Source organism: Lissotriton helveticus, chromosome 5_1 (genome assembly GCF_964261635.1).
Source record: "Lissotriton helveticus chromosome 5_1, aLisHel1.1, whole genome shotgun sequence".
In the NCBI taxonomy this organism is placed as follows: domain Eukaryota; kingdom Metazoa; phylum Chordata; class Amphibia; order Caudata; family Salamandridae; genus Lissotriton; species Lissotriton helveticus.
This window is the reverse complement of record NC_136065.1, coordinates 48,383,115-48,410,990: the sequence shown is the minus strand read 5'-3', so window position 1 is coordinate 48,410,990 and position 27,876 is coordinate 48,383,115. Positions and strand designations below refer to the sequence as shown.

The following is a 27,876-nucleotide window of genomic DNA, read 5'->3' as shown; positions in this document are numbered from 1 at the left end:
CAAGTTGAAATCATGCCATGTTCTGCCAGGGCCCAGGACTCTTAACATACAGAAATTTGCAATAAGCACTTATGGGACTGAAAGAAGGTAACTTTGGCGGCCGCGCGTGTTTCCAGCTCACCTGTTCTCTTCTTCTGGGTCCTACAATGTTCTCTGCTCCTTGTCTAACAGACACAAGCCTCCTCTGTGCATGTTTTAGTCAGTGTGTGTCTCAGTACTTGATTTTGAATGTATTTATGTGTATTTCCGGGTGTATTTGTGTGTGACTGTGCGTGTCTCTGTGTGCTTTAACGTATTTGTGTGCGTGTCTGTCTGCGCGTGCGTTTGTATGTAATGAATTAAACTAAGTATACATCATTTCTTGGGATGGGATTCCGTAAGGTCGCCTCGTTGTAATATTAAGCAGCGAAAAAAACAAACAAACATTTGCAGTGCATCGTAAACCATCAACTCTCCAAAGCCCGAAGTTCAGGTCTCCTGCGGGTTTCTTTCACGCACTTGTGTGTTGATGTCAGTGTGAAAGTTCCTGCGTTTGAAACGGCTCCTTCAGTGTGCCAGAGAGGCGCACATTTATTTTATTTTATTTATTTATGTATTTATTTATTTATTTATTTAAAATATTTTTATTTCGAGTGTTGAGCATGGGCAATTGCAATCTATAGCAATCGTTTATAACACGTGCTCTTTACCAACAGCAAATATGATTTAAATTCACCGACCAGTCCTAGCAGGGCAGCATTTGCATTCCTCCTTTGGCTCGCCCCTTCTACTCGCACTCAATCCTCACACCTCCTCACGGTCCCCGATTCGTCTTTCCTTTGCCATTACTGTCTCCTCTCCTCTCACACTCGCCGCCATTCCATGTGTCTCTTTCACTTCACTGTCTGACACAGCCATCCTCACGCCCTCCTGAGCCTTCCCTGTCTGACACGGCCATCCTCACGCCCTCCGGTGCCTTCACTGACTGACACGGCCATCCTCACGCCCTCCGGTGCCTTCACTGACTGACACGGCCATCCTCACGCCCTCCGGTGCCTTCACTGACTGACACAGCCATCCTCACGCCCTCCTGAGCCTTCCCTGTCTGACACAGCCATCCTCGCGCCCTCCTGAGCCTTCCCTGTCTGACACCGCCATCCTCACGCCCTCCTGAGCCTTCACTGTCTGACACAGCCATCCTCACGCCCTCCTGTGCCTTCACTGTCTGACACAGCCATCCTCGCGCCCTCCTGTGCCTTCACTGTCTGACACAGCCATCCTCGCTCCCTCCTGTGCCTTCACTGACTGACACAGCCATCCTCGCGCCCTCCTGTGCCTTCACTGTCTGACACAGCCATCCTCACGCCCTCCTGTGCCTTCACTGACTGACACAGCCATCCTCGCGCCCTCCTGTGCCTTCACTGTCTGACACCGCCATCCTCACGCCCTCCTGAGCCTTCCCTGTCTGACACAGCCATCCTCACGCCCTCCTGAGCCTTCCCTGTCTGACACCGCCATCCTTGCGCCCTCATGTGCCTTCACTGACTGACACAGCCAGCCTCGCGCCCTCCTGTGCCTTCACTGTCTGACACCGCCATCCTCGCGCCCTCCTGTGCCTTCACTGTCTGACACAGCCATCCTCACGCCCTCCTGTGCCTTCACTGACTGACACAGCCATCCTCACGCCCTCCTGAGCCCTCCCTGTCTGACACAGCCATCCTCGCGCCCTCCTGTGCCTCCACTGTCTGACACAGCCATCCTCGCGCCCTCCCTGTCTGACACAGCCATCCTCACGCCCTCCTGTGCCTTCAGTGACTGGCACAGCCATCCTCGCGCCCTCCTGTGCCTTCACTGACTGACACAGCCATCCTCGCGCCCTCCTGTGCCCTGACTGACACAGCCATCCTCACGCCCTCCTGTGCCTCCACTGTCTGACACAGCCATCCTTGCGCCCTCCTGTGCCTCCACTGTCTGACACAGCCATCCTTGCGCCCTCCTGTGCCTCCACTGTCTGACACAGCCATCCTCACGCCCTCCTGTGCCTTCACTGACTGACACAGCCATCCTCACGCCCTCCTGTGCCTTCACTGACTGACACAGCCATCCTCACGCCCTCCTGTGCCTTCACTGTCTGACACAGCCATCCTCACGCCCTCCTGTGCCTTCACTGACTGACACAGCCATCCTCACGCCCTCCTGTGCCTCCACTGTCTGACACAGCCATCCTCACGCCCTCCTGTGCCTTCACTGTCTGACACAGCCATCCTCTCACCCTCCTGAGCCTTCACTGTCTGACACAGCCATCCTCACGCCCTCCTGTGCCTTCACTGTCTGACACAGCCATCCTCACGCCCTCCTGAGCCTTCCCTGTCTGACACAGCCATCCTCGCGCCCTCCTGAGCCTTCCCTGTCTGACACCGCCATCCTCACGCCCTCCTGAGCCTTCCCTGTCTGACACAGCCATCCTCGCGCCCTCCTGTGCCTTCACTGTCTGACACAGCCATCCTCACGCCCTCCTGAGCCTTCCCTGTCTGACACAGCCATCCTCGCGCCCTCCTGAGCCTTCCCTGTCTGACACCGCCATCCTCACGCCCTCCTGAGCCTTCCCTGTCTGACACAGCCATCCTCACGCCCTCCTGTGCCTTCACTGACTGACACAGCCATCCTCGCGCCCTCCTGAGCCTTCCCTGTCTGACACCGCCATCCTCACGCCCTCCTGAGCCTTCCCTGTCTGACACAGCCATCCTCACGCCCTCCTGTGCCTTCCCTGTCTGACACAGCCATCCTCGCGCCCTCCGGTGCCTTCACTGACTGACACAGCCATCCTCGCGCCCTCCTGTGCCTTCCCTGTCTGACACAGCCATCCTCACGCCCTCCTGTGCCTTCACTGTCTGACACAGCCATCCTCGCGCCCTCCTGTGCCTTCACTGACTGACACAGCCATCCTCGCGCCCTCCTGTGCCCTGACTGACACAGCCATCCTCACGCCCTCCTGTGCCTTCACGGTCTGACACAGCCATCCTCACGCCCTCCTGTGCCTTCACTGTCTGACACAGCCATCCTCGCGCCCTCCGGTGCCTTCACTGTCTGACACAGCCATCCTCACGCCCTCCTGTGCCTTCCCTGTCTGACACAGCCATCCTCACGCCCTCCTGTGCCTTCCCTGTCTGACACAGCCATCCTCGCGCCCTCCTGTGCCTTCCCTGTCTGACACAGCCATCCTCGCGCCCTCCTGTGCCTTCCCTGTCTGACACACCCATCCTCGCGCCCTCCTGAGCCTTCCCTGTCTGACACCGCCATCCTTGCGCCCTCATGTGCCTTCACTGTCTGACACAGCCATCCTCGCGCCCTCCTCTGCCTTCACTGTCTGACACAGCCATCCTCGCGCCCTCCTCTGCCTTCCCTGTCTGACACAGCCATCCTCGCGCCCTCCTGTGCCTTCACTGACTGACACAGCCATCCTCACGCCCTCCTGAGCCTTCCCTGTCTGACACCGCCATCCTTGCGCCCTCATGTGCCTTCACTGACTGACACAGCCATCCTCGCGCCCTCCTGTGCCTTCCCTGTCTGACACAGCCATCCTCACGCCCTCCTGTGCCTTCACTGTCTGACACAGCCATCCTCACGCCCTCCGGTGCCTTCACTGTCTGACACAGCCATCCTCACGCCCTCCGGTGCCTTCACTGTCTGACACAGCCATCCTTGCGCCCTCATGTGCCTTCACTGTCTGACACAGCCATCCTCGCGCCCTCCTGTGCCTTCACTGTCTGACACAGCCATCCTCACGCCCTCCGGTGCCTTCACTGTCTGACACAGCCATCCTTGCGCCCTCATGTGCCTTCACTGACTGACACAGCCATCCTCGCGCCCTCCTGTGCCCTCCCTGTCTGACACAGCCATCCTCGCGCCCTCCTGTGCCTTCACTGTCTGACACAGCCATCCTCGCGCCCTCCTGAGCCTTCACTGACTGACACAGCCATCCTCGCGCCCTCCTGTGCCCTCCCTGTCTGACACAGCCATCCTCACGCCCTCCTGTGCCTTCACTGTCTGACACAGCCATCCTCGCGCCCTCCTGTGCCTTCACTGTCTGACACAGCCATCCTCGCGCCCTCCTGTGCCTTCACTGTCTGACACAGCCATCCTCGCGCCCTCCTGTGCCTTCACTGTCTGACACAGCCATCCTCGCGCCCCCCTGTGCCCTGACTGTCTGACACAGCCATCCTCGCGCCCTCCTGTGCCTTCACTGTCTGACACACCCATCCTCACGCCCTCCCGTGCCTTCACTGTCTGACACAGCCATCCTCACGCCCTCCTGAGCCTTCCCTGTCTGACACCGCCATCCTTGCGCCCTCCTGAGCCTTCCCTGTCTGACACCGCCATCCTCGCGCCCTCCTGAGCCTTCACTGTCTGACACACCCATCCTCGCGCCCTCCTGTGCCCTCACTGTCTGACACAGCCATCCTCACGCCCTCCTGTGCCCTCCCTGTCTGACACAGCCCTCCTCGCGCCCCCCTGTGCCCTGACTGTCTGACGCAGCCATCCTCACGCCCTCCTGAGCCTTCCCTGTCTGACACCGCCATCCTTGCGCCCTACTGTGCCTTCACTGTCTGACACAGCCATCCTCGCGCCCTCCTGTGCCTTCACTGTCTGACACCGCCATACTTGCGCCCTCCTGTGCCTTCACTGTCTGACACAGCCATCCTCACGCCCTCATGTGCTTTCACTGACTGACACAGCCATACTCGCGCCCTCCCTGTCTGACACAGCCTTCCTCGCGCCCTCCTGTGCCTTCAGTGACTGACACAGCCATCCTTGCGCCCTCCTGTGCCTTCAGTGACTGACACAGCCATCCTCACGCCCTCATGTGCTTTCCCTGTCTGACACAGCCATCCTCACGCCCTCCTGAGCCTTCCCTGTCTGACACCGCCATCCTTGCGCCCTCCTGTGCCTTCACTGTCTGACACAGCCATCCTCGCGCCCTCCTGTGCCTTCACTGTCTGACACAGCCATCCTCACGCCCTCCTGAGCCTTCCCTGTCTGACACAGCCATCCTCGCGCCCTCCTGTGCCTTCACTGACTGACACACCCATCCTCGCGCCCTCCTGTGCCCTCACTGTCTGACACAGCCATCCTCACGCCCTCCTGTGCCCTCACTGTCTGACACAGCCATCCTCACGCCCTCCTGTGCCCTCCCTGTCTGACACACCCATCCTCGCACCCTCCTGTGCCCTCACTGTCTGACACAGCCATCCTCACGCCCTCCTGTGCCCTCCCTGTCTGACACAGCCATCCTCGCGCCCTCCGGTGCCTTCACTGACTGACACAGCCATCCTCGTGCCCTCCTGTGCCTTCACTGTCTGACACAGCCATCCTCGCGCCCTCCTGTGCCTTCACTGTCTGACACAGCCATCCTCGCGCCCTCCGGTGCCTTCACTGTCTGACACAGCCATCCTCGCGCCCTCCTGTGCCTTCACTGTCTGACACAGCCATCCTCGCGCCCTCCTGTGCCTTCACTGTCTGACACAGCCATCCTCACGCCCTCCTGTGCCCTCCCTGTCTGACACAGCCATCCTCGCGCCCTCCGGTGCCTTCACTGACTGACACAGCCATCCTCGCGCCCTCCTGTGCCTTCACTGTCTGACACAGCCATCCTCGCGCCCTCCTGTGCCTTCACTGTCTGACACAGCCATCCTCACGCCCTCCTGAGCCTTCCCTGTCTGACACAGCCATCCTCGCGCCCTCCTGTGCCTTCACTGACTGACACACCCATCCTCGCGCCCTCCTGTGCCCTCACTGTCTGACACAGCCATCCTCACGCCCTCCTGTGCCCTCACTGTCTGACACAGCCATCCTCACGCCCTCCTGTGCCCTCCCTGTCTGACACACCCATCCTCGCACCCTCCTGTGCCCTCACTGTCTGACACAGCCATCCTCACGCCCTCCTGTGCCCTCCCTGTCTGACACAGCCATCCTCGCGCCCTCCGGTGCCTTCACTGACTGACACAGCCATCCTCGTGCCCTCCTGGGCCTTCACTGTCTGACACAGCCATCCTCGCGCCCCCCTGTGCCCTGACTGTCTGACGCAGCCATCCTCACGCCCTCCTGTGCCCTCCCTGTCTGACACAGCCATCCTCGCGCCCTCCGGTGCCTACACGGTCTGACACAGCCATCCTCGCGCCCTCCTGTGCCCTCCCTGTCTGACACAGCCATCCTCGCGCCCTCCTGTGCCCTCCCTGTCTGACACAGCCATCCTCACGCCCTCCTGTGCCCTCCCTGTCTGACACAGCCATCCTCACGCCCTCCTGTGCCCTCCCTGTCTGACACAGCCATCCTCACGCCCTCCTGTGCCCTCACTGTCTGACACAGCCATCCTCACGCCCTCCTGTGCCCTCCCTGTCTGACACACCCATCCTCGCGCCCTCCTGTGCCCTCACTGTCTGACACACCCTTCCTCGCGCCCTCCTGTGCCTTCCCTGTCTGACACAGCCATCCTCTCGCCCTCCTGTGCCTTCCCTGTCTGACACAGCCATCCTCACGCCCTCCTGTGCCTTCACTGTCTGACACAGCCATCCTCGCACCCTCCGGTGCCTTCCCTGTCTGACACAGCCATCCTCGCGCCCTCCTGTGCCTTCCCTGTCTGACACAGCCATCCTCTCGCCCTCCTGTGCCTTCCCTGTCTGACACAGCCATCCTCTCGCCCTCCTGAGCCTTCCCTGTCTGACACATCCATCCTCGCGCCCTCCTGTGCCTTCCCTGTCTGACACAGCCATCCTCTCGCCCTCCTGTGCCTTCCCTGTCTGACACAGCCATCCTCACGCCCTCCTGTGCCTTCACTGTCTGACACAGCCATCCTTGCGCCCTCCGGTGCCTTCCCTGTCTGACACAGCCATCCTCGCGCCCTCCTGTGCCTTCACTGTCTGACACAGCCATCCTCGCGCCCTCCTGTGCCTACACTGTCTGACACAGCTATCCTCGTGCCCTCCTGTGCCCTGACTGACACTGCCATCCTCGCGCCCTCCTGTGCCTTCACTGACTGACACAGCCATCCTCATGCCCTCCTGTGCCTTCACTGACTGACACAGCCATCCTCGCGCCCTCCTGTGCCTTCACTGTTTGACGCAGCCATCCTCGCGCCCTCCTGTGCCTTCCCTGACTGACACAGCCATCCTCGCGCCCTCCAGTGCCTACACGGTCTGACACAGCCATCCTCGCGCCCTCCTGTGCCTTCACTGTCTGACACAGCCATCCTCGCGCCCTCCTGTGCCTTCCCTGTCTGACACAGCCATCCTTGCGCCCTCCGGTGCCTTCACTGTCTGACACAGCCATCCTCGCGCCCTCCTGTGCCTTCCCTGTCTGACACAGCCATCCTCGCGCCCTCCTGTGCCTTCACTGTCTGACACAGCCATCCTCGCGCCCTCCTGTGCCTACACTGTCTGACACAGCTATCCTCGCGCCCTCCTGTGCCCTGACTGACACTGCCATCCTCGCGCCCTCCTGTGCCTTCACTGACTGACACGGCCATCCTCGCGCCCTCCTGTGCCTTCACTGTGTGACACAGCCATCCTCGCGCCCTCTTGTGCCTTCACTGACTGACACAACCATCCTCACGCCCTCCTGTGCCTTCACTGACTGACACAACCATCCTCGCGCCCTCCTGTGCCTTCACTGTCTGGCACAGCCATCCTCGCGCCCTCTTGTGCCTTCACTAACTGACACAGCCATCCTCGCGCCCTCCTGTGCCTTCACTGTGTGACACAGCCATCCTCGTGCACTTGTGAGGCCGCAGAGTTTGTTGATTTGCCAAGCGGTGAAAGGCAAAGACAGACAGACGAACTCCTGCCTTAAATGAGGCTTTAGGAAAAATACATTTTCAGTCGAGTCATACAGAGCTGAAATGAATCAACAGTTGGGCTCAAATATGTCCGGTGTTACCGTAAACGGAACCAAAGGTAAATGGCTGACACAATTCAGGAAATAAGAGTTGATGGGTGTGTAAAAATACTATTTAAATTCAGGCTCCTGTAAACAACGAAGCATTACCCCCCAGGTCCCTCCGTCCTCGACACCTTCATACTGAACAAGTGGAGAGAACTATCTCCCGACAGAAAAAAAGAGCAGAGGCATGCTGGGACCCTAATTACTGCCCCTCCCACCGGGAGTACATAAGCAGTACTTACCCAGCATCCTGTCTGTTCTTTTTTTCTGTCTGTCGACAGAAGTTTGCTGTGGTTGCTGGTGCTGCTCCTGCTGGGCTTGAGTGGCTTCCCTCTCCTGGATCTCCCCGTCCGGCTGCCTGGCTGTGCGGTCGGGGTGTCTGCTGTCCTGCCTCCTGGCTTGCCGGGCTTGCTGGGGGGGCTGGTTTTCTTCCTTTCCATTTCCTTTGTGGTAGCGGGCCGGCCCTTTGCGGCTGGTGCGCCGGCCTCTGGCGGTCGCTTCCGGGTAATGGGGGCGGGTCTTCCTGGGTCCTGGCTGCATGGGAGACGCGCTGTATTTGCCTCTGGATGTGTCCTCTGCGTGTGCTGGAGTGCCTGCTTGGTGGCGCTGGGTCTTCCTTCACGCGGACGTTGGATTTCTTTGGACGGATCCTCTCGGCGGCCTGCCCGGCCCTGGAGTGGTGCCTGCTGTGCGCCTGCGGCTGGTGTGAAGGGGGGCCCTGGTTCGTGGGTCGGGCCTTCCTTCGGGTGAGTTCCGTATAGCGGTCTCTTTTTTCCCCTTCTGTATTCTTCAGTGCTGCCTTCTCTGCTTGCACGCCCGGCGCTGGTGCTTGGAGCCTGGGTTCGTGCCTCTGTGCCTCGTCCTCGTCCTGTGTGTTGCTGAGGCGTGTGGGTGCCCTGCGCCTTGAGCTGGTAGGGGGGGATCTTGTCGGTGTTCCGGCATTCCTCCCGGGGTGCTGGGGGCTGGGTTGTGTGGCTCCTCTGCTCTTGCCATGTATGTGCTTCGGGGATGTGTTGTCTCCCTGGCTAATGCCTTGTTTCCACTTGTCCTTTCATGTTTGGGTCAAATGGTTTCTTGCAGGGTCTTGTACATACGCTCTCTCCCTCTGTGCTGTCTCCCTCTGTTTTCATTCCAGGTTGGTCGGGTGTTCCTGTCGTTTCTCCTGCAGGGCGGGAATGTGACATAATGGCCTGAGCTGCTGATCTCCAAGCTGGGGAGCCCAGTTCGAGCCTCTGCATTGGATCGGCACCCTGTGGTTCCGGGCATGTCACTCAATTGACCGTGCCATGAATGTATGTGTCCTTCATCAGTGCTTATATACGGCACCTGTGTTGATAATTGAGTGCCGGTGCTAAGCTCGGTGACCACCGGCTCAAATTGAGCACTCATATGACCTGCTCATGTAAAACCATGTGGTGGGTGGCTGCAAGGTTTTCAGTGTGCTTCTATGGCTTTTCGGTTGACGCGCAGTGCTTCTTCAGCTGGGCTTCTGCGGCAGTCCTTGACCTGTGCCTTGCCGAGGGGGTGAGTTCGTGCCTCTCCTGGAGCTGCTGAGTGGTTTTTCGCTTTGTGTGGGCATTTCGCCTCGGTGTGCCGCCAGCCCTTGCTTGGGAGTGTTAGCTTCCAGGGTGCTCTGTTTGCTTTTCGGCCGGGAGCTGTGGCCCGATGTTGAGTCTTGTCCCTGTGGTGGCTGACGATCTCGCTGGACATGGGTTCGGATCCAGCTGACGCTGTTGTTGTGTCCTGCGGTGGTCATTTTCGGTTCCTGCTTGTGCCTCTTGGGGTTGCGGGTATGCACCCGGGGCCTCTTGCATTCGCTGCCTGCAGTCTGCCGCTGAAGAGTCCCCGCTTCTGTCGGTGCCTGCGTGTCCTCTCCTTGCCCTGGTCGTAGGCTTTGGGTTGCGACTGCGCTTCCTGTGGGTGCCCGTTCTGTTGGGTTGCCTGCTGCGGCCTTGGTGCTCTCCGTCCTGGTGTTCTCTGGGGTTCTTTGCCCCCGCCTCCCTCCTTCTGCCCTTGGGTGTCTGTCCCGGTGTCTGTTTTGGTGGGGGCGCTTTCTCTGCCTGTATGGTGCCCGTGTCCTTGCGTCTGGAGGGCTGTGTTTCCTCTGGTTGTTCCTGTCCGGGCTGCTTTCCTCCTCCTCCGGGCTGACCTGCTGAGTCGCTCTCCCGGGGCTGGGGTGCGTTGGTGGTTGTGCCTGCTGCTGGTTCGCTTCGTCTCTCGGCGTGAATCGGGGGCTCCTTTTCGCCCCGTTCCTCTGTCTTGAGGGGCTGCTCGTTGTTGGTGGTGCTGTGTCAGGTGGCTTGCGTGGGGTTTACCTCCGCTGCCTCTTCCCCTTCTCCGGCCCTCTGTGGTCTGGGGGGGTGTTGCCACTCTGCTGATGATGCTCGCCCCTTTCTCCTTGTTTGGCGTGGCTGGCCTGTCTTTCGGGTTACTGGCCTGTTTCCGGGCTCGGTGCTCTTTGGTCTGCATTGCCCCTCAGTTGCCTTTACTTCTCCCTTTGGTTTGCTGCCTTGGCCCACCTCTCCCTCCCGGGGGGTGAAGGCTGGGTCTGCCGGTGCCCATGGGGTTGCGCCCTCTCCGCGCCCCTCCGGTGTGCCCTTCCACCCTAGTGGGCGGGCTGCTTCCCCTGTCGGGCCCCGAGTTCCGGGGGGGGGGGCGAGATGGTGGCCGGTCGGGGAGTTGGGCTCACGGCTCCCGCCCCGTCGTCGGGTGCGGCTCTCTCCCCTGCCTGGCGTTCGTTGGCTGCTTCTGTGCTGATGGTCTTCGCTCTTGCCGTTTGGTGGCCTGCCTCTGTTTGGCGTGGGTTGCTGTCGCCTCTGTGGTGGCTGTTTCCCTTTTATTTTGCTGGCCCTCTCTGTGCTTGCTCCTGGGGTTCCCGGTGTTGTTGGGGGTCTCCCCTGCCGGCTTCCGCCTTGCCCTTTGTAGGGTTCCTGCTCTGGTGTCAGGTTTGCCTTTCGCTTCCTCGGCGGCGGTGTCTGTTGGGGTTGCGTTTCTGTTTCCCCTTCTTCTGACCTGCTGCTGCCTGGGTGCCTGACTGGTTTGTTCCCAGTTGGGGGCCTCCTGTGGGTTTGGCTTCTCTGTCTGGGGTTGTGGGGAGCCTACTCTTCTTGCCCTGGTGCTTCCTCGCCCCGGGTTGTCTTTCCGGTGGTGTTTTCTCTGGGCATTGGTGTTCTTGCCGCTGCTGTGTGTGCCTGGCTGTCTTTTGCTGGTGCCGCGCCCTTGCCTTTCCCCTCTCCGGGTCTCCTGTTCTCCCGGTTGGTGGCCTGGGGCTGGGCTGCCTTTCTGTGCTGGGTGTCTGCTAGGGCTTTCTGCTCTTGCGTGTTGGTCTTCTTTTGGGGCTCTGCGTCCTTGCCTGGGCTCTCTTTGTGTCCTGGCGGGGCGCTCTGCTGTTGGGACCGCACCCTGCTGGGTCCTTCGGGGCCTTTTTCCTGCTAGCGGTTCTTGGCGTTTTCTTTCGCCTGTGTTGGGGCGTTTGTTGGGCCCTTTGCCTCCGGTGGTCTGCGGGCTTCCTGCTCGTTCTGGTTGTCCTCGGGCTGTGCCTCCTGGGCTTCCTGGCTGTTTTTCCTGCTCTGGGGGTTTTCTGCTGTGCGTTTCCTGGTTTTTGTGTCCTGGTTCACTTCTGCCTCCCTTGTTTTCTCCGGCCTTGGTTCCCGTTGTGGGGCTGTTGGGTGCCCTCCCCCCTCCTCTCTCTCGGTGGGGTGTGATTCTGTGGTGCTCTTGCCTCGGTGGGGTTATCCCTCCTGGCTGCGGGTTGTCTGGGGTCTTCTGCTTATGGCCCTCTGCTTCCTCTGGCCTCCACTTTGGCGGTTTTCTCTGTTCTTTTCCACCCTTCTGTGTGGTTCTGGCGGTGGTGTGCTGGGGTCCCCGGTTTCTCCCTGCCCTTTTTGCTGTGCGGTGGGCTCTGCTTGGACTCGTTCCCGCGTTTTGTTTGGGCCTGCGGGTCCTCCTGCGTGGTCGGGTTGCTTGGCTCTGGTCCTGGCTTCCCGGTTGTGCTGGCGTTTGTTGTCCTCTTTTTTGAGGTTTGCTTGGCTCCTCTCCGGCGTTGCTGAGTTGGGGCCTTGTGGTGTTGGTCTGGGTGCTGTGCTCCCTGGGCTTTCTTTTTCCTGCTGCTCCTGCCCTTGCTGCCGGCCTGGCTTGGGTGTGGGGTTCCTGGGCGTTCCTGTGTTTTCTGGGCGCCTTCTTTTGCTGCCTTCTGTCCTCCGTTGGGCGGCTGCTGGGGTTTCCCGGTTGCTCGGTGCTCCCCTTCTGCCTTGTGTTCCCTCCTTTTGGGGTTGGGGTTTTCTGGGCTTCTGGTTGGTTTCTCTGTTTCCGACCTGGTTTTCTTTTCTTTGTTGAGGTTTCCGGTCTTGTTGCCTTTCCTTGTTTGGTGGGCTTTTGACTTGGTTGTGGGGTTCTTCCCCGTCCCTGTCTTTTGGGCCGGCTTCTCGGTCCTGTTCGGCTCCTGGGTGCTTGTTGCTTCCTGGGCCTTCTCGGCCGGTTTTCCTCCTCGGTTCTCTTGGGCTCGAGTCCTTTCTTTTTGGGTAGTTTGGCCGTATTTTCGGCCCTGTGCTTCTCCTTCTTTTTGGGCTGGGTGCTTGTGCCTGCGCTCTGTTGGCCTTGTCTTTCTTTGGCTTCTTCAGGTTGTCTCGTCTTCCTGGTGGGTCTGCCTGGTCCTGTGGCCCTTCCTGCTTGTTCTGGCCTTGGCGGTCTTCTCCGGTGGGTTGTTTTGGCTGGTGTTGGTGTCCTGGTCTGAGTTCCGGTTGTTGGTTTCTCGGATTGGCAGCCTCCTTTTCTTGCCGTCCTGGGCTTTTCCTTTGTCTCCGGTCCTTGTCCCTGTTGTCCTGTTCTGGGTTGCGGGCCGGGTGTTTCCTGCGGTCTTCCTTTCCTCCTTCTCGGTGCTCCCTTGGGTGGCTGCTTTTGTTGTGGTTTCCTGGGTGGGCTTGTGCGTGCGGAAGGCCGGGTTTTCTGCTTTGGTATTCTCCACTTGTTCAGTATGAAGGTGTTGAGGACGGAGGGACCTGGGGGTAATGTCCTATTACTTACCGGTAATCTTCATTACTCCGGGTCCCGTAGTCCTCGACACCTTCATACGCCCCTCCCTCCCTCCCGGACGGCCGGCCTTCCTGTCTGGGCTTGGTTGTACAGACGGGATGCTGGGTAAGTACTGCTTATGTACTCCCGGTGGGAGGGGCAGTAATTAGGGTCCCAGCATGCCTCTGCTCTTTTTTTCTGTTGGGAGATGGTTATCTCCACTTGTTCAGTATGAAGGTGTCGAGGACTACGGGACCCAGAGTAATGAAGATTACCGGTAAGTAATAGGACATTATTAATGGACAGAGCCCTGCAGCAAAGTGGCTTCAGTTCTGAATACCGGTGGGTCAGCGCACTCACTCACCTCTAACTTCTGGAATAATGTTTGATGCCAGATGTGCCCTGCAAATGCCCTGTTCAGCTGTTTAATGTATGAACTATGTAATATGACAAGTGATAAAGGCCGAATTCTCTGAATACAGAGAAACATACGGCCAAGTTACAGGAAGATAAATTCGGAATGTATCTGCCTCAGAGATTGCTGCTGCAGGCATAACTTCTCTGACTCATCTTTCTCGTCTCAGTTCTTGTGCAGGCATGATGTACCCCAAAACACCAAACAATAGAAAACACTTATCATCACAATATTAAGATGCAATAATTAAGTGTTAATGGCACCCTGCAGTGCAACACGCAGATACCTATTTTTTCATTTGCTGAATCCAAGTTAAAAGGTGAGACTCTGGATGAATGATGCTTTGGAGCAGTGTCGTTGGCGTCTCTTCTAGTGCAGCAAGGAACACACTGGAAAAGGAAAATAAAGAATAACAAGCATTAAAAATGCAACTGGTCTCGCCTTTCATTAAGTTAAAGCCATTTGCTTAGCTATACAATACCATTAGCAAAGCAATAACTTAATCAAAGACGAGACCTATTGCATTTCCAATGCTTGTTTCTGTTTGTATCTCTTATGTAACTCTTGCAAACGCAACTGATTCTTTTGTACAGCGCTCTGACACCTTCGGGTAATGTAGGCGCTATATAAAATCGCATTAAATAAATAAATAAATAAACTGCCCCGCAGCTGGCTCTGAACCAGCCTCACTGACCCGGTGGGAGCCTGTCGAGGCGCTAGAAGCTGCCCACCTCGGGCACGTGGAGCCCCTTTTCCATGGACCCCTAACACTGCGATGAGAGCCCAACCCTGCTCTATGGGGGCGCACATCACAATCCCCAGCACCCCCGAATATAAAAGCAGGAATCATACCTGCAGCACAGCTCTTTTACAAATCTTATCACACAGAACCCCAGACTGCCCCCGAGAGCCGCTGACCCCAGAGAGGAGACTTCTGTAATATGTGCAATGCCGCCTGCTCCCCGTCGCTGCTGTGGTGCAAGACACCCCCAAAGACCCCCGCCAGCCCCCCAGCCGAGCGTGTCGTGTCCGGTCGAGCAAGATAGCGCCTCTCAGAAGAGCCTCTGGTCTCCTGCCCCACCCCCAACCACACCCGGCGCAGGAACTCTGTGCACCCTGCACTCACTCAAATATAGCGCCGTGTGAAGGAATAAAGCGCCGCACAGTCACTCAAATACAGCACTACACAGTCACTCAAATAAAGTGCCGTGTGAACGAATAAAGCGCCGCACAGTCACTCAAATACAGCACTACACAGTCACTCAAATAAATCGCTGCACAGTCCCTCAAATACAGCGCTGCACAGTCACTCAAATAAAGCGCTGCACAGTCCCTCAAATACAGCGCTGCACAGTCACTCAAATAAAGCGCAGTGTGAACGAATAAAAGCGCTGCGCAGTCACTCAAAGCGCTGCACAGTCACTCAAATAAAGTGCTGTGTGAACGAATACAGCGCTGCCCAGTCATTCAAATACAGCGCTGCACAGTCACTCAAATAAAGCGCCGAACAGTCACTCAAATACAGCACTACACAGTCACTCAAATAAAGCGCTGCACAGACACTCAAATAAAGCACCGTGTGAACGAATAAAGCGCTGCACAGTCACTCAAATACAGCGCTGCACAATCCCTCAAATACAGCGCTGCACAGTCACTCAAATACAGCGCCGAACAGTCACTCAAATACAGCGCTGCACAGTCCCTCAAATACAGCGCTGCACAGACACTCAAATAAAGCGCCGTGTGAACGAATAAAGCGCTGCACAGTCACTCAAATACAGCGCTGCACAGTGACTCAAATAAAGCGCTGTATGAACGAATAAAGCACTGCACAGTCACTCACATAAAGCGCTGCACAGTCACTCAAATAAAGCGCTGTGTGAGCGAATAAAGCGCTGCACAGTCACTCAAAAAAGCGCTGCACAGTCACTCAAAGCGCCGTGTGAACTAATACAGCGCTGCACAGTCACTCAAATACAGCGCTGCACGGTCACTCAAATACAGCGCTGCACGGTCACTCAAATACAGCGCTGAACAGTCACTCAAATACAGCGCTGCACAGTCACTCAAATAAAGCGCCGCGTGAGGTAATAAAGCGCCGCACAGTCCCTCAAACAAAGCGCCGTGTGAACGAATAAATTCTAGCAAAAAGGGGGAGTTAGGCCCGAGGGGACCAAGGATAAGCAGGGCCAATTTAAGTTAAATACAAGAGATTCGCCTATCCTTCATAACTTTTGTTTTTTGCAATTACTGAAAGCAACAATGATAAACACGTTTCTTCTGTTTACCATGGAAATTTAATTATCATTCCATTCATTATTTTCATTTTTTTGAACATATATTTGTTCGTGAAAAAAGATTACCATTGGCTTATCAACTTCTACTCACATACCACAATCTCATAGTTAATAAAAAAAATTATATCTATAACAAACAAACAATTAACATACAGTGATGAAATGATAATTGTCAAAACACATATGCAGGTTGATAGAGTTCAATTCAACAATACATATAGTAGATTTACAACATAAATACATTTTAAACAATGAAGTTTTTTTAGAAAAAAAGACCAGCTTGTCGGTTCAAAATGAGTATGAATCATTGCGCCTTGTTGTACTACGAGGCTTGTGCCGACGCATTTCGAGTCCAGGTATTTAATCACCAAACTCTCTTCAGGGCTTTGCTATTTTGATCTACAAGTAAAACGTTTTGACAACATTATAATCATTACAAAAGGATCTATCTCTGTTTGAATTAATGCACTTTTCTACCATAGTGCCTTTAAGAGTACCTGAATGAATGGTTTGCCATATCTTGTCTTTTTAAGTATTCCGGTGTTTGTCAATGTATTAAAGAGTGCAGGGGGCATCCGCCATCTGCCTGCAGGGAAACATATTTAACCTCTATCAGTGTTTTATTCGACTTTGCCAGTTAACAAGTATCTCAATGGTGGAACTACATACCTCAGTAGGGCGAGGTTCGTGAAGTACTGTTGAACCTTGTTTATGCTGTGGAACGTGGGCTTTCAGGGGGCTTTTATTCAGAAAATCAAACATTATACTTTTTACTACCAGGACTACAGTCGTGAATCAATGTTGTAAGCTGGAAGTGAGATTCAGCGCTACCTGAATGAGCTGATAATTGCTCGTAATCTCCGACCAGTTCAGCGGTGGGGTGCGGTTTAAACAAACAAACTGTTCTTCAATTGCATTCTGCAACAAAATAACAGTGTGGCCATAAGTATCCTACTTCGTCAGTCGTTTTATTTATTTAAACTAATGTCAGACGTGTGGCACTTACCGCGATTTTGATGCTTATGTTCCAAACAGTCAGTCGCCTCTCGCAGACGCCATGTCGACTTCATTCACTGTGTTCTGTGTTTTTGCATTTCTAAGGCGTCATGTGATCAATCAGGTGACCTCATGCCGCCCCTGTGAATTATGGGTTATGTAGTTCCCCCTTCCACATGCATGGTAATTTACTTGTGATGGTAGTGTTGCCAAGGGGTGGTGGTGTACAGCATTATTTTGCTTAGCAACACTTTACCCATCTCACCAATGTTAAATTCTGTTTATTTCGCTCATGCTATTTAAACCACTGATTGTGCTGTTAAATTTCATTATTAGGTAAGCTTCCCTGCGCAGTAATGCAGTTTCTATATTTGAAGAGCAGTTTGAGGCATTTATTACTGATAAGACAGTCCATTGGAAGTCATTTTCCCCATGTTTCTCTTCCAGAAAGTGTTCCACCATAGGTGCTGTGGACACTTTATTATTTATGTGTGATCTGTGCTGCGTTATTCTAGCATTCACCTGCTGGCTTGTTTTGCCAATGTATATTTTACTGCAGGGGCAGTGGATGGCATACACTACATTTTTGGTTCTGCAATTAGTGAATTGCTCATGTTTCCACCTAACTCCATTATGGGTAAATTCTGGACCTTCAATGGTATGATTACATGCCACGCAATTGCCACATTTGCGATGACCCTGTATCGGTTTTTAAATTCCATTGGGAAATTAGGTCACTTTTCAGTTTGGAAATAGAGACATCTGCTCTAACAATTTGTTGTCCAATACTCGTGTTTTTCTTAATGGGGAATATTGGTTTTTGTAGGGGGACCTCAAGGTTCTCTAGTAGGTGCCAATTTCTGAGCACAATTTTTTTGAACTGATTAGTTTGAGGACCAAACGTGGTCACACATACCAGTTTTTCTAGTTCTTTCTTTTCTTTTACTTGCAACAATGTATCCCTTGGCGTGAACCTTGCCCGTTTTTTTTAATGGTTCAACAATTTCTTGGGGTAACCCCTTTTGGTCATCGCATTACAGAAGGATGTTGCATGGTTTTCAAAATCGGACAACTCTGTACAGTTTCTCCTGATGCGCAATAGCTGCCCATAGGGAAGATTCTCTTTTAGGCTCTTTGGGTGCGAGCTCCAGAAATGTTAAATTGTGTTTTTGACAGTGTCCTTTCTGTATAATGATGTTTTGAGTTTTTGATCATGTACACTGACTTCCACATCTAGAAAGGTCATTCTTGTTTTGCTTGATTGTATACAGAATTTTATGTCACTATGTCTGGTATTAAGCCAGCCATAGAATTCATTGAGCTCGATCTGGCTCCCCTGCCACAGGAGCCAGATGTCGTCAATGTACCTCAACCAATGTAGAATGTTTGCCTTATAAGGATTGTTGTTTTGAACAAATCTTTTTTCGTATTGCGCCATATACAGCACAGTCATCTCAGGAGCATAAGGGCAACCCATAGCTGTACCTTTGATTTGAATATAGAACTTATCTTCAAATTTAAAATAGTTGTTTCTTAGGGTCACCTCTGCCAGCTGAATAATGAATTGGGTTGGAACCCGATGGGGACGATCTCGTTGTTCGAGGTATAGTTCCATCACCTCAAGTGTCTCCTCTAGGGGAATTTGTGTGTATAGTGATGCGACATCTAGTGTCGCCATCACTTGGGTCTCCTCATTAAATGATATACCCTCAATCTTTGTTAAAAAATCGGTGGTATCCCTTAAATACAAATCCACCTCTTGTAGAAAAGGCTTAAGGAAAAAGTATGTGGACTTTTTCCTGACAAAGATTGAGGGTATAGCATTCAATGAAAAGACCCGAGTGATGGCACACGACGTGCCCCTCGCCGGGCACCTAGGGCAGGACAAGACCTACAGCTGCCTGGTGACCCATTTTTACTGGCCGAAAATGCCCAACGACGTGAACAATCACTGCCGAACCTGCCCGACGTGTCAAGCCAGCGGGAAGAGCGGGGGGAAAGTCAAAGCCCCGCTCCAGCCTTTTCCCGTGGTCACCACCCCGTTCAAGCGAGTGGGGATCGACATCGTGGGGCCCCTGGACCCCTGCACTTCTCAGGGGCACCGCTTCATCCTCGTCCTGGTGGACCATGCCACCCGCTATCCAGAAGCCATCCCCCTCCGCACCATCACGGCCCCTGTGGTGGGGCCAGCGCTAATGGGGATCTTCTCCAGAGTCGGCTTCCCCCGAGAGGTCGTGAGTGATCGGGGCATCAACTTTATATCTAAATATATGCGGTCCCTGTGGCAACAGTGCGGGGTTACATATAAGTTCACCACCCCGTATCACCCCCAAGGAAATGGACTTGTAGAGCGGTTTAACCGAACATTGAAGGGGATGATCAAGGGCCTAGAAGAGCCGCTACGACGCAGATGGGATGTCCTACTTCCCTGCCTCCTGTTCGCCTATCGAGAGGTGCCTCAGAAATCCCTGGGGTTCAACCCCTTCAAACTGTTGTATGGGCATCCTGCCCAAGGTCCCCTCAGCCTGGTCAAAGAAGGCTGGGAGACGGCTGTCCAAGATGCACCCCCGGACGTCTACCGGTACCTCCTGACCCTCCGCAACCAGACTCGAAAGTTCCGGGAACTTGCCGAGGCCAACCTGGAGGCCAGTCAGGAGGAGATGAAACGCTGGTATGACCAGAACGCCTCGTCCATCGAGTTTGAGCCGGGCCAGCAGGTCTGGGTCATGTCCCCGGTCGAACCTTGTGCCCTCCAGGACAAATGGACGAGGCCCTTCAAAGTGGTGGAGCGCAAGAGCCCCGTCACTTACTTGGTGGACATGGAGTCCCCCCGGAACCCCCTCCGGGATCTGCACGCCAACCGGCTCAAGCCTCACTTTGCCCGCACCGAACTGAGCCTACTGCTAGCTACAGATGACGGAGCTGAAGACGACTCGGAGCCTCTGCCAAATCTCTTGAGCTCCACCGAGAGGGACGGCTCCGTCGAAGGGGTCATGCTCTCCTCTACCCTGGCCCCCGAACAGCGCCACGACTGCCGAAAGCTGCTGGGGCAATTTGCAGACCTATTCTCCCTCACTCCCGGGTCACCCGGTGGTGTGTCCACGATGTAGACACTGGGGACAGCCCACCTGTTCGCCACCGGGCTTTTCGAGTTCCTGACCGAGTTCGGGCCTGCATTCAGTCCGAAGTTGCCAAGATGCTAGCTCTGGGGGTAGTCGAACCCTCCAACAGTCCCTGGGCCAGTCCCATTGTCCTGGTCCCTAAAGCCGGCGCCCCCGGCGCACCCCCATAGCTCCGGTTCTGTGTCGGCTACCGGGGGCTGGATGCCGTCACCAGGACCGACGCCCATCCCATCCCCCGGGCGGATGAACTGATCGATCGCCTGGGGGCCGCCAAGTATCTCAGCACCTTCGACCTCACGGCTGGATATTGGCAGATCGGCCTCACCCCTGGTGCCCAAGAGCGATCTGCCTTCTCGACCCCTGATGGCCACTACCATTTCAAAGTGATGCCCTTCTTCATGAAAAACGCCCCGGCCACCTTCCAGAGACTCGTGAATAGAGTGCTGGCGGGGCTAGAAGAGTTCAGTGCCGCATATCTGGACGATATTGCGGTATACAGCCTCCACTGGGACGAGCACCTGGCACACCTCTGGGAGGTCCTGACGGCCCTCCGACGGGCCGGACTAACAATAAAAGCCAGCAAGTGCCAGATCGGCCAAGGGTCCGTGACCTATCTGGGGCACCAAGTAGGGAGCGGCCAGGTGGCTCCCCTCCAGCCAAAGATTGACGCCATCTGGGCCTGGGAGCCCCCGGTCACCCAGACCGCTGTCCGAGCCTTCCTGGGGCTCACAGGATATTATCGGCGCTTCATAAAAAACTATGGGAGCATTGTGGGGCCCCTAACAGAACTGACCTCCAAGAGACTCCCACAAAAGGTACGCTGGACCCCAGAGTGCCAAGCAGCCTTTGAAACCCTAAAGACTGCCATGTGCACCGCCCCTGTGCTCCAAGCCCCCGACTACAGCCGAGAGTTTGTGGTCCAAACAGACGCCTCAGAGCACGGCATTGGGGCGGTCCTCTCACAAGTAAACCCTGAGGGAATCGACCTTCCCGTGGCCTTCATCAGCCGGCGACTGCTGGCTAGGGAGCAACGATGGAGCACCTTTGAGAGAGAAGCCTTCGCCGTCGTGTGGGCCTTAAATAAACTCCGGCCCTACCTCTTCGGCACCCACTTCCGGGTACAGACCGACCACCAGCCCCTGCGGTGGCTGATGCAGATGCGGGGCGAGAACCCGAAGCTACTGCGATGGTCCATCTCCCTCCAAGGGATGGACTTCACTGTGGAGCATCGCCCTGGCAACGACCACGCCAATGCTGATGGCCTGTCCCTGTTCTTCCGCCTCAGCGAGGAGAACCCCCAAGAAGATGGGTGACTCTCCCCTGTCTTCAGCTGGGGGGGACGAGTGTTGGACCCGGCCTCATGGCGTGGTCCTACCCCTCCCCGCATGGCGGGCCCAGGACGACCTCGGCCCTCCATCGGGCCACGGGCGCCCCCTTGGCCCGACCCTACACGAACTACCGGCGAGAGCAACCCCCCTGACACACCACGGCTCTCCTCCCCTGGAACATGGCGGACCCTGCACGCCCCAACACTGCCGGTCCGGCTACCGCTCCGGACCACCCCTACAGGCCCGACTCCATCTGTGGCCCATCACGTTCCAAGCACGAGGCCTCGCTTGACTCCATCTTGGGCCCATCACGTTCCAAGCACGTGGCCTCGGCCCCGGCCAAGGCCCCAGCAAAGCCCCGACATCGAGGCACCAAGATCCCCCCGGGTGGCAGAGTGGCCACTCAACGGATCCAAGAGGAGGGGAGTTTCGATGGCCCTCCAGCCGTCCCCGGACGCCTGGTATCGATCGCCCTCCGGCCTCCCTGGGCGCTGGCTCCACCCCCCTGCCGGGTGTCTGGACACCATCATCCCGGCCCCTCTGACCCCAGGCGCGAGGGTCCGGACATCAAAGGACTCCAGTCCTATATCTGGGCCAGCCCCGGAGTAGGATGCCAGTTGTATCCTGAGTTGAGAGCCCTGCTGACGCTGTCGCGGCTGACCCCGAGACGAACTCTTTTCCCTGAAACCTGCAACCATCTCTGGAGCCTGCTGGCGCTGCCGCGGTCCATCTTCGCTGAACCATCTTTGGAGCCTGCTGGCGCTGCCGCGGTCCATCTTCGCTGAACCATCTTTGGAGCCTGCTGGCGCTGACGCGGTCTAGCTTCGCTGAACCATCTTTGGAACCGGTCCATCTTAAGCTGAACCATCTTTGGAGCCTGCTGGCGCTGCCGCGGTCCATCTAGCTGAACCATCTTTGGAGCCTGCTGGCGCTGCCGCGGTCCATCTTCGCTGAACCATCTTTGGAGCCTGCTGGCGCTGCCGCGGCCCATCCTCGCCGTAACCACCTCGAGGCCTGCTGGTGCTGCCGCGGCCCAACATCTCGGAACCCCCCGGCTCGAGGATTGAGAGCTGTGCGCAGGGTACCCCTTCCTTCCCCAGTACTAAGACTGTCCCGCTACCCTGTCCCTGAATCACGAGACTTTACAGATCCTCCGATCTGCTTGTACATATCGCTGAAGACAAGCAACCTTTTATTCTTGATAAAAGCCTAAGAACTTATCCTCTTGTGTGATGTCCATTTGTAGTGGTGTGATTACTCTGCTGTACGAACCTAGGAGAGGACCCTCGCCCAGGAGGCCTCTCGCTAACGCTCAGCTACTTCTCGACGGAGGGGTGGACCTAGGGGTGGTCAGTCAGACATCTTCTGCCTCCCCCGGGTTCGCCTTTCTAACAGTTAATTAAACCAGCTGATAAGAAATGTCTTCACGACAGACGCCAAGCAGGCAGGCCAGTCTGGCTCGCAGGCAAATGTGTAAGAACATTTCAGTGAATATGCAATTGTTGTAAAAATAGACAGAGACCTCACAAAATCAACAGAACAAGAGCAGCAGATGTTCACTGCGCTTTTCATTTTTTACATTCTTTCCTTACTCTTTCAGAAATTTACATGTGGACACATTGTGTGCCCTAAAACAGATTCGTTTTTTGTGTAATTAAGCATAATTTTGCATAATTTGCCAAAATTACAAATAATTACGCAACAACAAAGTAATCACATTTTGCACACCACCTATGCATAGGCAACAAGGAAACCTATTCACTCAAAACAAAAGTTTATATTATACATGACTGATAAATAGGAATACATAATAAACAAATAGGGTGGTCACAAGATTCTGTTGTAGTATATGTATTACAGGGGCACTGCTCTAATTTTGAAAATGATTATTTTGCTATTGGACATAAAAAGATAGTTAGCTAAGTTCAGAGACCAACATTTACATAATAAAGCCTGAGTTACAGTTTAAAATAAAAATGGACTTCTGGTTTGTCTCTTAAAAGTTAACTGAAAGTAATGCCTCACCCGAGAGAGCGAAAGGAGGGTGATATCAGATGATAGTAGTAGGTGACTCCATTGAATCATGCTTCACAGTGTAACAGTGGATGGCCCCATTGAAGTGTATCTCTCAAAAAAGTGCACAGTGCAAACACAGTATTATTGCCAGCTTTCGGTTTCATTGGGGTCACAATGGCTTTGCTAGTCGGGCTACTAACACAGCCTTTGTGTCCCCAATGAAACTGTGGAAGAGAGTAGGAATATGACTGCTGATTTACTCTCAACCTAGTTGTTTTATAGTATTTGTTTCTATTTATTTGTTTGTGTTTAACTTTTTAATAGGTATCAATTTATTTTAGGATTTTCTTGATTATCAACTTTTTCTTTTATGATTTTTTTGAGTTTGACTTACATGAAAGTTAGAAATTGAAGGGTTTAACTGTTATTTTACTAAGACAATGACTAAAAGCAAGTGCTAACTCCTATAGTGCTAGAACCCCTTTACCATCAAAGTGAAAGATCATCAGTATGGAAGTCAATGACGGCCATGTTGGATTGGGAAATGAGCAGCCATTTAGGAAACAGGTCAAGTACATTTTGGTCTCTGAATAAAAAACACAAGAGGGTTGATACTCCAATTTAACTAGTTAAGATGGTTGATGCCCAGGATCTGGACTGTCTGAGTCTCTCACAGACTTATTCCAAGGCTGTAAGAAAACCTGCACAAAGTAAAAATACTAAGTATCACTATTATAGGTTTATTCAAAATTAATATAATTGCAGAAAGAAAAAAGAGTAGTTAGTTAATCAATTCAAATCAGCATACAAACCAACACAGAGTCTGCACTGGGGATTTTGCTCTGCCATAAGTAGCATTTTGTAGAATGTGCAAGTGCATTGCTCGGCATTGTCTATGGTGATCACGTAGAGGTTAAATGATTGTTTCCAGTGCATGGTAAACCACTGGGGCTGTTCCAGTTGTATGTCCAAGATGATTTCAGTCAGACAGTTTCTGCACCAGAACACAGATTTCACATGTGTAGCATCCATTCTGCGAAAGGTGAGCATCCAGTGCTTGCTGATTTCAGACAGCCAAGCACGTCCCATGTAGCGAGCTAGAGTCTCTCTGCAGGCTTGTTGAATTGGATACGTGTACTCTATGTTGTTCATTTCCTTGTCGGAACAGGAGAAAGATGATGGCACCACAGCCGCTGAGCAGTATAATGATTGGAAATCCTCCAAGAAGGCTGGAGAACGAAGAAAGAAAGAATGATGTAATCAGTTCAAATACTGCTTCAAACCCAGTCACCAGACCAGATCCTCTGTTCTTGAAAAGATACACACCAGTTCTAAAGATGAACTGACGGTATTCACAAAGGGCATTTAGGAGTAGTAAAGTTAGACTTTTGTCTCAGTTTAGCTTAAGTTTTGATCTTAAGTCTAATTGAGACCAAAACTTAAGTTAAACTGAGACAAAAGTCTAACTTTAACTCGTAAACGCCCTTTGTGAATACTGTGCGCCGTTCACACAAGATGTAATATGTACGGGGACGTGAGGAGGAGGACGACGGAAAGAAGGAGACACCACGGCGAGGAGGACTGGTGCCCACAGAGAAGGTAAGTGGGTTTTTAAAAACATTTTAAAGGGGCTGGCTTTGGCTGAGGGCCCTCCTACACTCCACCACGGAGTCAGAGTTTTGCCGCAACTTCGCGTTTCCAGCGGAGCGCTCTGCAAACTCTGCTGGCTGAGTGGATTACTCGGCCCGGGGTTACTTTCAAGTTCTTAGATTTTATTATGGCTACCCCCGTACTGAGACTGTCTGGGACCTGCAGATAACGCTGTTGTACCCCAGCTGTTTTAACACTTGCGATCCTTATGTGCCAAATGGGTTTTGGCTCTTCCCAAAATATGTGGTTTATAGACTTTTAATTCTTCCCAGATTAATTGCCGCTTTCAAGTTTGATTCAGCCCAGCCACATTCCAATATTGCAGACAAGACATTATATTGATCTTAACTTGTCTCATTCCTCCCTAAATTTAATCTCAAGTTGCCTCCCCTTCTCAGGTCTTATATAGAATTCAATTTTCCATTTCCAGTCTTAGTGACTCTTTAGACAAACTCCAACCCCACCGCCCTCTAGTAAACAATGCAAGTAGAAGAGAAAAAAAATCACCCCTCTCATGATCCCTCTAAAACCACGTAAGTCCACCCATCCCACCCGTGTCTGGAAAAAAGAATTGTCCACACCCTTTGCTGTCAGCTGATATGACAGCCCAATGGGGGCACTCCCCAGAACCACCCCCACCGCATCAGCCGCCCGTAATAAAAAAAAAATCATGATAATTATCAGCCCCTCCATTTCTACCACAAAAGAACATAATGGCTTAATTCCCAGAAAATATTCCCCCTTGAATCAATTATGAAACAATTAAAAAAACAGCTATAGCCAAGAGACAGCTACATTTTTGACCCATATCTGAAGTACAATAGTGCTTATTGCCAGTGACTCAGGGTCTGAGAGGCCTCTAATTCAAAGTGGAAAAATTGTGATTGTCCGTCCTTGATAAACTTCAGTTGTGCAGGTTCCTGTAGAAACACTTTTTTTTTTTTAAACATTTTTTTTATTACATTTTATAGTAAATTGACATACATGGCAACAGATACGTTACACATCCACATTTGCAATATAGTAGAATAAATGTTACAATTCGCACATGAAAACACACAATTGTAATCCGTTAAATCAAGAAGTAATCACAGGCTAGCCTGTGCAAGGAAGGTGCATTACAGCACCAATACAGAACCTAGCATATGTGCACCATGACCTGAGGCAATATAAAAACAAATCCCCCGTATAACAAATGAAAAGGAAACTACAAAAAATATAAAACTAACCCCGTTTAAATCCCTATGCAAGAATACAAGATTGATCAATCCAAATACCATCCATATGTCTGAGCAGCGCTCCAGGACTGCCCCACCGCCACCAAGAAGGCCCCTCCTCCACCTGCGCTCCCCCCCCCCCCTCGACCATCCCCTCTCAATTAAGGTCCATCTGTGCTCCCCTCGTAGTGTGCAAGCAAATAGAGGCGCAGTGGCTCCCAGATGTCTTTCGGCCTGGACCGCAAGGGTAGCTCTTCCGCCTACACACTCAGACTGTCTCTACAATACACCAAGTCGGCCAGCCAATCCTTCAGGCCCGGGCTCCTACCCCTCCCCCACGCCATCGCCACCCTCCTCGCTGCCATAAGAAGCGCCAATCGTACCAACCTGTGGTTCACTCCCTTAATGTGTGGCACACAACAGAGAAGACACACCAGTGGCGTACAGGGAAGATCCGCCGCAACCATCTCACACAAACTACTCACTACTGCCTCCCAGAATTCAGCCACCGGTCGGCAGGTCCATGCCCGGTGTATAAAATCAGCATCATCCTGACCACACCTGTCACACCGCGCCATCTCCCGCAAGCCATATCTATACAAACGTGCCGGGGTGTGGTACACTTGATGTAAAAATTTGAAATGGATAATTCTAAGATTACCATTCGCACTCAACGACCCAGTCAGTTCACATACATGTCCCAGCTTTTGTCTGCACCCACCACTGATTCATCCTTGATCATCTTATACAGCTTTGACAGTAGGCGTTTGTTATTAGGCACTGTGAGAACCGCCTGTAGCGACTGCAGAACCGGAGGCTCCTCGGGAAAAGTGACGTAGTGTACCCTGGCTGCACTTCTCAGACGATGAACCGCGAAGCGGAACAAGAGTGACTGATTCCGTATGTGGCCAAGGTCCCCCTGCTCCAGGAACGTGCTATTTGGGTAGACATCACTAAAATGGGTAATTCCCACTTCTCTTAGGACTCTCATAGACGGGCCTTCACTGGTGACCGACAACTGCCCATGCCATTCTAATCGCAGGTCTGGTGCATATAATGGTAACTTCTGCGCCAACCGCCCTATACGCTGCCATGCCGCGACCGTGGCATCGATTGAATTGATCTCCGATTTAGGGGTACCCCGCGAGCTGTGAGTGACAACACTGTGCAACGGGACCGGCACCGCATCCCCCTCCTCCACCGCCACGTGTGGCGTAAAAGCGTGAGGCCGGCACCAATAATACAGGTACTGAGCCTATGCGCATAGATAATATACATAAAAATCCGGAGCTGCAAAGCCACCTTCGCTATTCCCCCTGGTGAGTATGGACCACTGAACTCTCGCCTCTTTACCTCCCCACACCAGTCGGAGCAAATGCCCCCGAAGCGTCTTGAAGAAGGACAGAGTAAACACTATAGGCACGTTCACAAATAAATACAGAAACCGAGGCAACACCACCATTTTGATGAGGGCTATGCGATCCGTCAGCGATACCGGTAACAACAACCAATGCTCTATCGTGCTCTCCAAGCTCGCACAGGCCCTACCATAATTCTCCCTGACGACAACCACCGGATCCCAGTGCACCCACACCCCCAAGTATTTGACAGGGTCAGCCGACCACACCAGTGGATACTCAGGATCGGGGCATCTGGTCCCCTCCGTGAGTGGGATTATAAACAACTTGTTCCAATTGATTTGGAGCCCAGATATGCGTCCAAACCGTACCAGCTCTCGCAGCAGTTGCAACATAAATGTAGATGGCTCGTGCATAAACAACACCAGATCATCGGCATATAGGGAGATTGAAACCGGGCGGTGGTGAAAATTCAGCGCCGCCTCCCTGTGGCGCTGTCGTATCACACACGCGAGCGGCTCCAGAACAATCGCGAACAGCATGGGCGAAAGGG

General features: G+C 53.8%; 1 protein-coding gene and 1 long non-coding RNA gene across 2 annotated transcripts in view; one reads left to right on the top strand and one right to left on the bottom strand.

The window, feature by feature from the left end:
- The first annotated feature begins 8,193 nt into the window (after nt 1-8,193).
- LOC144754118 (butyrophilin subfamily 3 member A3-like) overlaps nt 8,194-27,876 on the top strand; it is a 602,932-nt gene continuing 583,249 nt past the window's right edge. Inside the window, exon 1 of the mRNA XM_078641685.1 lies at nt 8,194-8,660. Coding sequence (XP_078497811.1) covers nt 8,422-8,660 — 239 coding nt within the window. The 5' untranslated portion in view covers nt 8,194-8,421. The remainder of the gene's footprint in view (nt 8,661-27,876) is intronic.
- Nucleotides 15,506-16,719, bottom strand: LOC144752938 (uncharacterized). Its single transcript, XR_013594148.1, has 4 exons — nt 16,643-16,719; nt 16,306-16,554; nt 16,134-16,222; nt 15,506-16,035 (listed from the first exon to the last, which is right to left on the bottom strand). It is a non-coding gene; the product is annotated as an uncharacterized LOC144752938 (long non-coding RNA).